This window comes from Camponotus vicinus, unplaced genomic scaffold (genome assembly GCF_025532165.1).
Source record: "Camponotus vicinus isolate PSW18456_S1 unplaced genomic scaffold, iyCamVici1.0 SCAF_10, whole genome shotgun sequence".
NCBI classification, from domain to species: Eukaryota; Metazoa; Arthropoda; class Insecta; order Hymenoptera; family Formicidae; genus Camponotus; species Camponotus vicinus.
In genome coordinates, this window is record NW_028141946.1 from 8,513,256 (window position 1) to 8,527,257 (window position 14,002).

Below are 14,002 nucleotides of genomic sequence, written 5' to 3' on the forward strand. Positions count from 1 at the left end.
TCCGTTTAATTTGCAACCCACTCGATCGTAAATATATGGCGTACAAGCTCGAACAGCCACGATCCGAAGTAATTTCCAATATACCTTAAATGAATTATGTCGACAAAGAAAATGGATAAGGTGAGCAATTACGAAGCAAAGATTAATTGAATTTACTCCCGAACTCTTTTTCTGTCAAACAGTGTGAAATATTACTGGAGCAAGCATGTCCAAAATGTACACACGATAGTAAATCTTATTTTCATATTTTCCATGCCTGAAATCGAAACAATCGGGAGAATGATTATCCTATATTTTTGAAAGGATATTTACATACATAATCATTATTATTAAAAGTATAAGTTTGTGAATTGTTGATAAATATATAGCTCCGTCACAAAATGCTTACAATAATGCAAATTGTTCCCTTCGAATTTTATTAAAATGTTAATATATACTACTGCAATTTATAAATTTAAATTTAAATCTAGCTTAAACCTAACTTAAACCTAAACTTCAATTTATACTGATAATTCATTTCTGGCATATTATATAGTGTATCAAGTATATTTTCGTTTACGAGAAATAATTCTTATTTGACCCCATCTAGTGTACGAAAACAGTATCTTTAGAGGTAGACATATTCAATATTCGTATTACACTGTTTTCGGTCATATTTATTTTCATATAATGATATCTAATAATAATGATATCTAAAAGAAATTTTGTAAGCGAAAAATTTTGCAATTTTTTATTGCTTCTCAAACATGAATATGATGTTTTTTTGTAAATATGTATTTTGCTCATTTTTAATATATGTAAAATATCTAAAATATCTAAAATTATTTTGTAAAGAAAAGGCAAAATTTATTTTACAAAAATTGATTTGCCCGATTGTTTCTGACTTGAAAAACTATATGAAATTGGATAATGATCAATGTAAAATTTATCAATGTTACATAATTATATTTCTTATTATTATTTGTTATAAAAGATTATAAACTTCATCTTTCATTTTCATTCACATATTATATACAAAGCGAGCAATGCTGAGACTGTGTTCTCTCGAGCTACGCTCGATTACAAAATTTTATTCCAGTTTTTTCAAGTCTACTCATATAATTTAGTCATCTTCGTTTATGCTTAAAGTTCTATAATTTATGTTTGTTTGATTTTTATGGTGAAGTCCAGACATGCAAGTCCCCACTTTCCAAAAATTTGTTATCGTGTATGAATCCCTAGACCAACTAGTTAAGAAAAATATCTTCGAGATGATGACCCGTGTCTTATAATCTATCAAACACTTTCGTTTACGAGAAATAATTCTTACTTGACTTCATATAGCGTATGAAAAGAGATATGACTTAATACAAGCATTGAGAGAGAGAACGTACTCTATCTCTCTACATATATTGTTTTCATACATTAGATGAGATCAAGCAGATTATTTCTTGTAAACGAAAATATGTTTGTTACATTATAATACAGAAACGAACTGCATTAGTAGTTTTAATATATTTAGTTTTAGTAATTTTAGTTAATTATATTATTAGTTTATTACATAAGTTAGAGCATATTAATTTAGTGAACAATATGCGAAGTATTTACAAATTTTTGAAAATATACGGGGATTTGAATGCTTGGACCTCTATGACACGCAAACGTGAATCAAATATTAATTAGAATTATATAGAATTCTGAACACGAACGAAGTTGACTAGATCAGAAGTAGATTTCGATATTTTATTTCTCAGGCAATCGCTTTTGACGATTGATTGAATAAAATATTGAATAAGACTTAAGGACCGATACTTTTTTTTCGTGCACCTATGCATTTATTAATCGCAATATATTTGTGTTGTCGAATAACAATATATTTATGTAGGAAATGCTTGATAAAATAGACTTTATGCAGCTGTTGGGAACTACACGTAAAAGCGTGATACGTAAAATCAACGATTAATGAACATCCTGCAACTGAATTACACGTTACATTACTTTTGATTTGCACATATACCGCAAACGACGTATGTAAATATGTTAAAAACATTATTCGAGAGAATAATTATTTTATATTTGAAATTTTCAAAAACATAGAATATAAAAATCGAAAAGTTGAAAGAGCATTAAGACTTAAAATCACAGCTAATCTATATAAGTACTCTAATATTAAATATTATATAACTACAGAAAAATTTTATGAGTTTTGAAAAAATATATCACATATTTATTTGTTACAAAATCAAAAAGTACACACAAATATATGTAAGATGTTCATTATTTGTTTATAAAAATAAATGATTTAAAAGTATCTTATATAAATGTTTGCGAGATTATTTTGCTCTCATATATAAAATAAGAAAAACTGATTGAATCGATAATTTTATTTCTTGCAATCATCACCTCAAAACATCAAGGATATTCAGAGCTCTACGTTATTTATATTTGTTTTCATGGGAAGCCCAGGCATGCGAGTCGCCACACATTTTCAAAGATTGGTATTGAAATTAACATATCTTATAATTCGTACTTTATAATCAGCAAAATATATTTTTGTATATTGATGAGAAATAATTTATAACTCTATGTATAACACGCGATAATAATTTAGCTTTTATCTAGTATTTTTAGTGTAATTCAAATGACATCTCTCTCAATACTGAAACAAGAAATTTATTTGTGCGAAGGTGTTTGAAATTTTTATCAGTTACATAACATCCGTTACACTCCATCTACATTTATATTCCTTTCGGCATAAATTATTTTAATCTTTCTGATAAAGTAACGCAGGAAATCGTTTTGGAAGATCTTGTAACACGATAGTAGAAATTGTAACGTGGGCACATCATTAATATATTGAAATCGGGTTTGTCACAACTTAGAAAAGCGATTAATCTATGACGTATATATAAGCATGTGGGAATATGGGATAGACTTAATATAGTGTTTTTTATGAAGCGATGTAAGAGCGATCATTTGGATCAGTGTTTGTTTAAAAAAATTTTAAACTGAATGTCGTTATTAATCGATAACGTTATTATAAAATGCTATTTTAATGTAATAAATATTGGGAACATTATTATATTCATTATATGAAAAATAAAAATATTGGTAGAATAATTCTGATTTAAACAATAAAATAATAAAATAAAAAAATAATTTGATGTTAAAAAATTTTTTAATATAGAACTCTATTATAAACATTTTTTATATATATATTTATTTTTAATTACTTCCAAATAGGATTATTTTGAGAAGAAATAATATTATTTAAGAAGTGATGATCCATCTGGGATGATCTTTAAATCTTATGAGTCATTTTTTATAAGATTTTAAAATAATTTCATGATGCAGCATCTTTTGTCTTCCTAAACAATTTGTCCGAATAGAAGAAATCGCATTAATAATATCTCAAAAATTTTGGAAAATAGAAATATATAGAATATGAGAAGTGAAACTGGAAAAATTTTAAATTGTATTGCACGAAAGAATGTATATGCGAGAAATAAGAGAATGTACGAAGAATATAACGTCGAAAGCGCTGCGATTTTCGCGAATAATATTCCTTCCTAGCATCCTCTCGAATCGTGAGAACACTTCTTCCAGCACCGTACATTTACTTGCCGTGCAACCGTCCGCGTCCATATTTGACTGCCTGCGAGAACACGCTCTAACATTCTTCCATCTGTTCAATCCGATCAGGCTTGCATCGGGGATCTCTCCTCGTTCGATTTTCTCTTTTAGCTTCTACATATATGTTTCAAAATACTACGCTGCTCAGGTTTTCTTATGCGTCTCACGTGCAATCGATAAACGTTGTTAGGAACTTCTCTCATCACTGATAATAAAAAAATCCATAGTAAACTTCATCGTAATACTGTTTGTGAAATCTTTTCATCGATATTCTAGTCACGAGAAACCAACGGGAAATTTAACCGTAAAAATAGTTAGTGTTCCGAGAAAGATAAATTAATAGAGATAATGTAGGAGCTCTCGCATAATCAGTAATAAATATATAATAAGTTGGATTTTATTATAAGTAGTTTTGATAATTTATATTTATGGAATAAAAATAAAAATAATTGATGATATCGTGTAATTTGAATTCTAAACATACAATTAATCTTTAAATTACATTTGTAGAAAAAAAGTAAATTTTAATAAAATTTATCAAGCACATCCGTTGAAGAGTATAGCTTTATAAAATTCATAATTAAGAAAAAATGGACTTAATTGCATTATTAAAAATTTAAATAAAAATTCTTAAATATAAGATAAAATATAAGAATTTAGAAGAGACGAGAAATATACTTTTAACATTACAGAATAATACATATTTGTTAAATATTGATTAAATAAAATTAGCGCGCGACACAATTTTACATAATTCCTGTCTTAATAATATACATATTTAAATCAATAAAATTAATTTACATTTGCGCGATTATTTATCGCTCTTCTTTTATAGAGAATTCTCCGTAAGATTTCTGTGTATAACATGATGGAGTCAGTCATAGAACATGGATCATGCGGTTATGATCCTGTTCTTCGTTTCCATGGTTTATTAGGTCACGTAATTCTTTTTTGCACCTCTCATCTCTCATCTTTCATTCCTAAGCGGCGGGACGTGTTCCGAGTATGGTGTATCTGCTATTTAGTTAATATGATCACGTCCGGTCTCGGTTAAAGCCTTTGATGAGTATAACGTATCATCTGCGGTTAGTCACTAATCAAGAATCACCAATAATGCGATCTGTTAATTGTTTTGCACGTACAGCGATCACGATGCGGATACGTTTAGGTATGCATTATTAGAGATAATTATTGCCCGCGTGCAGACCGCTCGTGGGCATTAAGGGATTACATGATAAAACTATTTCGATCTCGCAAGAATTTAATTCGCGCTTCGCATATTGACACAATTCCGAATAATCGCGAGATACTTGAATCGAGAATTATTTATCCGCCTCACGGTATCTATATTATGTTATATATTTTATAGATATTTAATTGTTTTTTATATATTAATAAGAATATATATTTTAAAAAATATATCTAAAAGTAAAAATTTTTTGAGTATATTCGGAATAAAATATTTTGGAATCTAATTCTCGAAATGATTTGTGTTAAATATATTGTATGCGTTTAAGTTTTATAATATAATACAACTATCAATACAAAATAATTAATATAAAATTAGACATATTGACAATATTTACAAAGATTCAAAAATAATTGATAAAATGTTCATTTATCATTTATGAAATGAAATTCCTTATCATACAGTTCTGAATATATCTAAGGACATTTGATATACTTTTAACTCCATTTTAAAATTAATCCAAAAATATAAATTATTGCATAATTTAAATCATTCTATATAATCTATATAATAATTTTACTTTTACTTTTATTAAAAGAATTACACACATAGACATTGCTTTTTACTTTTACGAGTTAATAAGAACGTCTACAACTTGAGTATAAAATGTATCTCACGAATCAATTAGGTGCGATATATGAAGTAAAAAGCGCTATTGAAATGACTTCTATGACAGCCAATTTTCTTTTCCACGTACAATTGCCTCGTCATCTGGTTTCTCTCGAACCTGAAGAGATATGTTCTAAGTACGAGGAAAAGATTCCTTACTTTTCTTGTCGCACTACGATCCAATTACCGTCAGATGCACGCGTCCATTAACGCGTGTTTCGTTTTTTTTTATTCCAGTCACAATCATGGTATGACACACTGGATTGAGGTAGCCAGCCTATAAACGCCGATTATCAGCCACCGCCATGAGCAAGCTATTTCAATTTCTGCTTCTCCTCCTGCTGTTGGGTGTCAATGCCAGACGAACCGACGGAGAGAGACCTGTGGATGACGCATACGATGGCCAGCAGCAGCGTCGTGGTTCCGTTCACAAGTCGAATTACAACGGCAACAGTAACCATCACAATCATCAATCGAATTCGCCATATTTGCCGTATCAACAACCCAGAGAAAGAAAGCCCAATATCGTGTTGATTTTGACGGACGATCAAGATGTCGAATTGGGTTCGTAGCAACAGTTTGTATGTTACACATATGCAACGTCGAATTATTTATTACGCTGTCAAATTACTGATATAAATGCCTATTACATGTGGAACATAACAAGTTACTTTGTACATTGCATGTACGGTCTGCTGGTGCCTTATCTCATTGTTACGATATTTATAAGCTCAGATTCAAAGGCTCTCAAATATCGTCGTATGTATTCGAAGAAAATCTAGTATATCATTTCAATGTATAATATTGCATTTGTGGACATGTGTTTATTTTGACTATAATCCGTCGTTTAATAGGAATAGAACGCACAATCTTTGAATAATATTCATAATATTTTCACTCATTACGTTTAATCTTTCTTAACAAAATTTTAATTAGTTACTTATTCTCCTCTTTTTCTTTAATTTTTGAACAATTAATATAATTAAGAAACAGAAAAAAGTACTAGCTAAATAATATAATTTAACAAGTAGATAATAAAATCTTTAGTTTTTGACGAAATGATTGTTTCGATTTTTCAGGTTCGCTGAACTTTATGCCGCGGACCCTCAGGCGAATAAGGGATGAGGGCGCCGAGTTAAGACACGCATACGTGACCACTCCTATGTGTTGTCCGAGTAGGAGCTCTTTGCTGACTGGTCGTTACGTTCACAATCACGAGGTCTTTACGAACAACGACAACTGCAGCAGTCCCCAGTGGCAACGAGATCACGAGCCTCACTCCTTCGCTGCTTACTTAAGCAATGCCGGATATCGAACAGGTAAGGAATCGCTACCACTAGTCTATAAGTTTAATTGTCACTCGTAATGTTTTGTAAATTTTAAATTCTGCGAAGATTGTATTGTTTTACAAGAGACTTAATAATTGAAAGCACAAAGAGCCTCATGTTTTACCGCGTAAAATTTTTATAAATTAATAGAAATCAAATTTAATAGAAATTAAATAATAAAAATCAAATTTTTTCTAGGAAAAATTTTGGAATATATATATTATAGCATTTTCTTAATTTTCAACATTCAATACTTGTATTATCAAATTTTTATCTATGCAATATTTCTACGTTGATGCAATAAAATGGAAATAAAAAATATTAAAATTTAAGTAATATTTTGTGTCGAAACTATAAAAATTATGAGAATCTCATAAGAGGAAAAATTAAAAAGTAACTTCTCAATAAAGCTACTTATTGTCAATGCTTATAATCATTACTAGCGCAGTATACGAAGAGAATAGACTCTTTTATCGTCCACGGCATTGTAACTTGCGCATAACTCGACCTTTGGACGTATAAATGCAATCAAGACAATCGAGACGCGTTCAATTGAAGTGAGGTTTCTATTTACCTCCCTACTAGAGCACAATGCTGCATTATGCGTAATTGGAGTCAAGTATGGTCCGTGATAAATCGCTCGTTACATAAGTCAGCACGAGCCCGTTTAAGCTGGGATTTGCAATCAGTATAGGTCGAAACCTCGCTCACCTTGTTTTTCAACTGCCCTTACATCGCGTAAATCAACGCGCTCGTAAGAGCAACTTCCACGATACTTTGTGCGTATTGTTAAATGAGGCCAGATCGGCATTTCTTATTCACACAAGGAACGCACGTGCGTTGCCGCGGGTGCATTCTTACAATTAAAATCTCAATTAATTTATCCTCTCTCTCTCTTTCTCTCTCTCTCATATTGCCATTTCGCTTTTGGCTGTTCTCTTCTCTTTCTTATTTTTCATTCTTGTCGTATTTATCTTACATAACTGTTCATTGTTTATATTTCAAGGAATTCATCCTGGAGTTAAATAAATATATTTATTTCTTATTTATCTCGATATTTGATCACTGACGAGCCTCGAGATTTTCATTCTCGAACCCGCGCGCGGCGTCGATCGAGCACGAGATGCATACAGTTTCGGTCGCATCGCAGGACGAATATGGCAGTGCATTCCCGCGGAATTCTCCGGGCTTCGATCTTGCCAAGCGAGTTCGTCCCGTCGTCCAACTGCGATTGTTCGGCTCCTCTCTGTTGCAGGCTCGTTTTCTTCCACGGCCTTCCGACAAAATCTTGACGGTTCGCAGAAGCGGAGAAACGCTCTTCTCTCCGTGAGCAACCAAAAACGGTTGTAGCATCGCACCTGCGTCTCGATACGATCGATTGCCAACGGCAATAACTCAAAATCCAGAGACGTTCGATTCAACCCGTCCGAATTGTATAGCGTAGTCTGTGTTTATTTGCATTGTCTGACTATCGTAAAATATATATCGTATCTATTTGGAACCGAGTTGTGTCTATAAATTTGCGATCACGATGTAATATATCGTCAAAATCAAATTAAAAAATTTACAATTATATTCATTATATTATAAATTTTATAATTATTTGCAAAGTTATTTCTATAATTATTATTATAAAAATTTACAAATTAATAAATTAAAAATTTATTTTCTTCAAACAAGAATGCAAGCGTCTGCACTTTATATAAGATGCTTGTTATTTGATTTCACCGAGTACCTGAGTAGGGAGAGCAAGACTTCAATCGTCCGCTTGTAAGCCTAAAAGTTAGTTTATGCTGGATCATGTCCGACGATAAGAAGTTATATAAGCGTTATGAACCACAAAATTCACGTTCGTGATTGCGATTTACAAGATAACCATCTGGTGACACTAATGTATCATAATAATGGCAGACATCGATACACGCAGAAATATTTCGTTGTATTTACCTCGAGACGCACAATCATAATAAGGCCTCCCACGATATGTATATCGCTTTAGGACGTTATGCTGCATTTTATCGACGATTTCTCTTATTGCTAAAAGTACATAAAACACCTTGGTGCCTCTGCGACATCGAAAACTCTTAATAGGATGTACGACAACGCATTCTCTTTTTTTCGCAAGCTTACATAAGAAGAAACGCGCATCTTTTTCGACAAACAAGTTTAGAAAGAACCATTAGGAACGATTCGTAAATCCAGGATTTATTATCAATCGTTAAGTTTCGAAAATTTTTGTTAACTTCAACTGTAGTTAAATTGTCTATTTGTAAATTTTGTCTTTGAAGAAGAATAGAACATTAGTTAGATTTTAGTAAAAAATAATTCGATATCGATAAAATAATATCTCTGAAGGGAAAATATGCAAAAAATATTATCTTGGTTAAAGCTCATAAGGAAACAAAAATTATCATGTCGCGACATTGTGGTGCCGATCGAACCGCTCATTCGCCAATATTAGATCTTATGCAAGTTGTCTTTTCTGTTGGAGCACTTCTTTTTGTTCGCCGGTATCTTCCCTCTCATTACATCCACGCTCTGGTACGCGACACGTCTGTTCGCGACCATATTCGCGAAGGCAGGACGTTGCTCCCTGAAAGTTCGGTCATACCCTTGCTCGTCCGTCGAGACCCTCGTCTACATCCGGCACGAGATTGGCGATCTTCCAAAATTTGCGCGCGGATGCATGCACGTAACACACATGATAGTTTATGTTCTTCCACTTCCGTGAAAATTGTAGCTATGTGGCTTAAATAAGGCCCTGAATTTTCGAATCATTTAACTCGAGACCGAAACACAATTAATTCGACGCATATCGATTCATTTTCATTGCGAGATTTATTTTGTTTTAATACTTTCAAACACAAAGAAGAAGAATCAGTCGATGTAAGACCTGTCGACTTTATTTCTTGCAACAGCAGGACATCAAAGGCATTCAGAGCTTTAAATTATTATTTACATTTGTTTCATTTTCAGTGGAATTCAAATATGCGAGTTTACATACATTTTCAAAAATTAGAATTGATATTAATGATGTTTTATAATTCGTGTTATAATTTGTATACTATAATCAGCAAAAAATATTTTTATATAAAAAATAATTTATAACTCTATCTAGTATATAAAACGAATTCATTTAATTAAGATATATGTATATATATAAAGTCTATTATGAATGCTTGTGTACATCTTAATTAATGCGGTAGAGTTATAAATTATTATTAAATTGTTAAAATATATTATAAAATAAAATATGAAATACTTTACCAAAGATTAAGATTTTTCTTAAACATAGCTTTTTGTTTCTACGAAATTCTTTCCCATTATTTAATATATAAAGGAATTAAAATAAGATAATTGGAAAGGAATATTTTATAAAATTTTCATATTTTACATTTAAAATATGTCAAAATATACAATATAAAATAATTCTTATATATAGTCATCTTACTAATGATAAATTTTATTAATTTTTATACACATAATATATGATTTGATTATGTGTAAAGAAATTCTATCAGTCTGTTTATGTTAATATGTGTATATTTTTTGTTGTAGTTGTAGAGAAAAATGATATAGAAAGATAAATATCATTGAATCTTTTTCTCTACTTTTTTCTATCACCCTATCTTTTAAAAAATTTTTATTCTTAACTAATTGTGTAATTAATTAGACATGTGGGCAGTTTAGAAGAAACTGACATCTGCACTTTATATATTGGGTCTGCTCTTTTTAGCTGCACTGCTGCACTAGTGCAATAAGTTGGAAAGAGACAAACATACTTTCTTTCACTCTAACTAATTGCACTAGTGCAGCAGTGCAGCTAAAAAAACAGGCATTGACATAAAAGTTGTTACGTGACTTTTCAAATTACAGAGTACTTATATGTCAAAATGTGTGCAATCCGTTTGATCGATTAATACGATCTAGTTACGTTTTATTCGAAATATTGAATACGAATAGATCTAGTACATCAATATTTAAATTCTGACATCTCACTCAAATTAAAATTTACGGATATGATGTATTATGTATATAATGTGATGACAAATTTATCTGTTCTGAAAACAGCAACTTTTGAAATCTATCCAACTAATCTAGTCATCTTCGTTTATGGATTCTATAATTTATGTTTGCCTCATTTTTGTGTGGGGCCCGGACGTGCAAGTCCCCAAGTTTTTCAAAAATTTAAACATATAAGAGTTTTTCAAAAATTGTAAGTATTGATCTCTTCTCTTAATCGGGCTTAAACTTAAAGCTAACTTACATCTAACTTAAATTTAGCTTAAATCTAACTTAAGTCTAAACTTAAATTTATACTGATAATTCATTTCTGGCATATTATATAGTGTATCAAGTATATTTTCGTTTACGAGAAATAATTCTTATTTGACTCCATCTAGTGTACGAAAAGAGATATAACCGAAAACAGATTAACACAAACATTGAATGTGTACTATATCTCTAAATATTTATTTCCATACACTAAATGAAGTCGAGTAGGAATTATTTCTTCGGACATCAAAAACATTCTTTAAGTTATTATTTATATTTGCTTCATTTTCAGTGGAGTTCAAATGTGCAAATTTTCATACATTTTCAAAAATTAGAAATGATATTAATGATGTTTTATAATTCGGGTTATAATTTCTATATTATAATCAGCAAAAAATATTTGTAGATAAGAAATAATTTATAACTCTATCTAGTATATAAAAAGAATTCATTTAATTAAGATATATGTATATATATAAAGTCAATTGTGAATGCTTGTGTACATCTTAATTAATGCGATAGAATTATAAATTATTATTAACTTGTCAAAATATATTGTAGAATAAAATATGAAATACTTTACCAAAGATTAAGATTTTTCTTAAACATAGCTTTTTGTTTCTACGAAATTCTTTCCCATTATTTAATATATAAAGGAATTAAAATAAGATAATTGGAAAGGAATATTTTATAAAATTTTCATATTTTACATTCAAAATATGTCAAAATATACAATATGAAATAATTCTTATATATAGTCATCTTACTAATGATAAATTTTATTAATTTTTATACACATAATATATGATTTGATTATGTGTAAAGAAATTCTATCAGTCTGTTTATGTTAATATGTGTATATTTTTTGTTGTAGTTGTAGAGAAAAATGATATAGAAAGATAAATATCATTGAATCTTTTTCTCTACTTTTTTCTATCACCCTATCTTTTAAAAAATTTTTATTCTTAACTAATTGTGTAATTAATTAGACATGTGGGCAGTTTAGAAGAAACTGACATCTGCACTTTATATATTGGGTCTGATATTTTTAGCTGCACTGCTGCACTAGTGCAATAAGTTGGAAAGAGACAAACATACTTTCTTTCACTCTAACTAATTGCACTAGTGCAGCAGTGCAGCTAAAAAAAACAGGCCCATTGACATAAAAATTGTTACGTGACTTTTCAAATTACAGAGTACTTATATGTCAAAATGTGTGCAATCCGTTTGATCGATTAATACGATCTAGTTACGTTTTATTCGAAATATTGAATACGAATAGATCTAGTACATCAATATTTAAATTCTGACATCTCATTCAAATTAAAATTTACGGATATGATGTATTATGTATATAATGTGATGACAAATTTATCTGTTCTGAAAACAGCAACTTTTGAAATCTATCCAACTAATCTAGTCATCTTCGTTTATGGATTCTATAATTTATGTTTGCCTCATTTTTGTGTGGGGCCCGGACGTGCAAGTCCCCAAGTTTTTCAGAAATTTAAACGAATAAAAGTTTTTCAAAAATTAGAATTGTAAATATTGTCAATGGGGCTTAAACTTAAAGCTAACTTACATCTAACTTAAATTTAGCTTAAATCTAACTTAAATCTAAACTTAAATTTATACTGATAATTCATTTCTGACATATTATATAGTGTATCAAGTATATTTTCGTTTACGAGAAATAATTCTTATTTGACTCCATCTAGTGTACGAAAAGAGATATAACCGAAAACAGATTAACACAAACATTGAATGTGTACTATATCTCTAAATATTTATTTCCATACACTAAATGAAGTCGAGTAGGAATTATTTCTTCGGACATCAAAAACATTCTTTAAGTTATTATTTATATTTGCTTCATTTTCAGTGGAGTTCAAATATGCAAATTTTCATACATTTTCAAAAATTAGAAGTGATATTAATGATGTTTTATAATTCGTATTATAATTTCTATATTATAATCAGCAAAAAATATTTGTAGATAAGAAATAATTTATAACTCTATCTAATATATAAAAAGAATTCATTTAATTAAGATATATGTATATATATAAAGTCAATTGTGAATGCTTGTGTACATCTTAATTAATGCGATAGAAGTATAAATTATTATTAAATTGTCAAAATATATTGTAGAATAAAATATGAAATACTTTACCAAAGATTAAGATTTTTCTTAAACATAGCTTTTTGTTTCTACGAAATTCTTTCCCATTATTTAATATATAAAGGAATTAAAATAAGATAATTGGAAAGGAATATTTTATAAAATTTTCGTATTTTACGTCAAAATATGTCAAAATATAAAATATGAAATAATTCATATATGTAGTCATTTTATTAATGTTAAATTTTATTAATTTTTATACACATAATATATGATTTCATTATGTATAAAGAAATTCTATCAGTCTGTTTATGTTAATATATGTATATTTCGTTGTAGTTGTAGAAAAAAATGAAAGATAAAAGATAAGAAAAATAGAAAGAAAGAAAGATAAATATCATTGAATCTTTTTCTCTATTTTTTCCTATCACCCTATCTTTTAAAAAATTTTTATTCTTAACTAATTGTGTAATTAATTAGACATGTGGGTAGTTTAGAAGAAACTGGTGAAATCTGCACTTTATAGTGACTTTTCAAATTACAGAGTATTTATATGTCAAAGTGTATGCAATCCGTTTGATCGATTAATACGATTGAGTTACGTTTTATTCGTTGAATACGAATTAGGAATAGACCTAGTACATCAATACTTAAATTCTGATACCTTATTAAAATATCTGCTGATCTTAATAAAATTTGCGGATGCGATGTATTTTTTATACACACATACATATATATATATATATATATATATATATATATATATAATGTGATACATGTTACAAATTTATGTTTGCTTCATTTTTG

General features: G+C 29.3%; 2 protein-coding genes across 3 annotated transcripts in view; one reads left to right on the top strand and one right to left on the bottom strand.

Annotated features, from left to right (window-relative positions):
- Window positions 1-14,002, top strand: part of Sulf1 (Extracellular sulfatase Sulf1) — an 89,909-nt gene that overhangs the window by 43,741 nt on the left and 32,166 nt on the right. For both annotated transcript variants that reach the window (XM_083079180.1, XM_083079181.1), the window contains exons 2-3: window positions 5,708-6,034; window positions 6,550-6,789. In XM_083079180.1, the coding sequence (XP_082935306.1) occupies window positions 5,776-6,034; window positions 6,550-6,789 (499 nt within the window). In that variant the 5' untranslated portion in view covers window positions 5,708-5,775. The remainder of the gene's footprint in view (window positions 1-5,707; window positions 6,035-6,549; window positions 6,790-14,002) is intronic.
- Window positions 1-14,002, bottom strand: part of LOC145959972 (MRN complex-interacting protein) — a 74,605-nt gene that overhangs the window by 27,386 nt on the left and 33,217 nt on the right. The gene's annotated exons all lie outside the window — the stretch shown is intronic.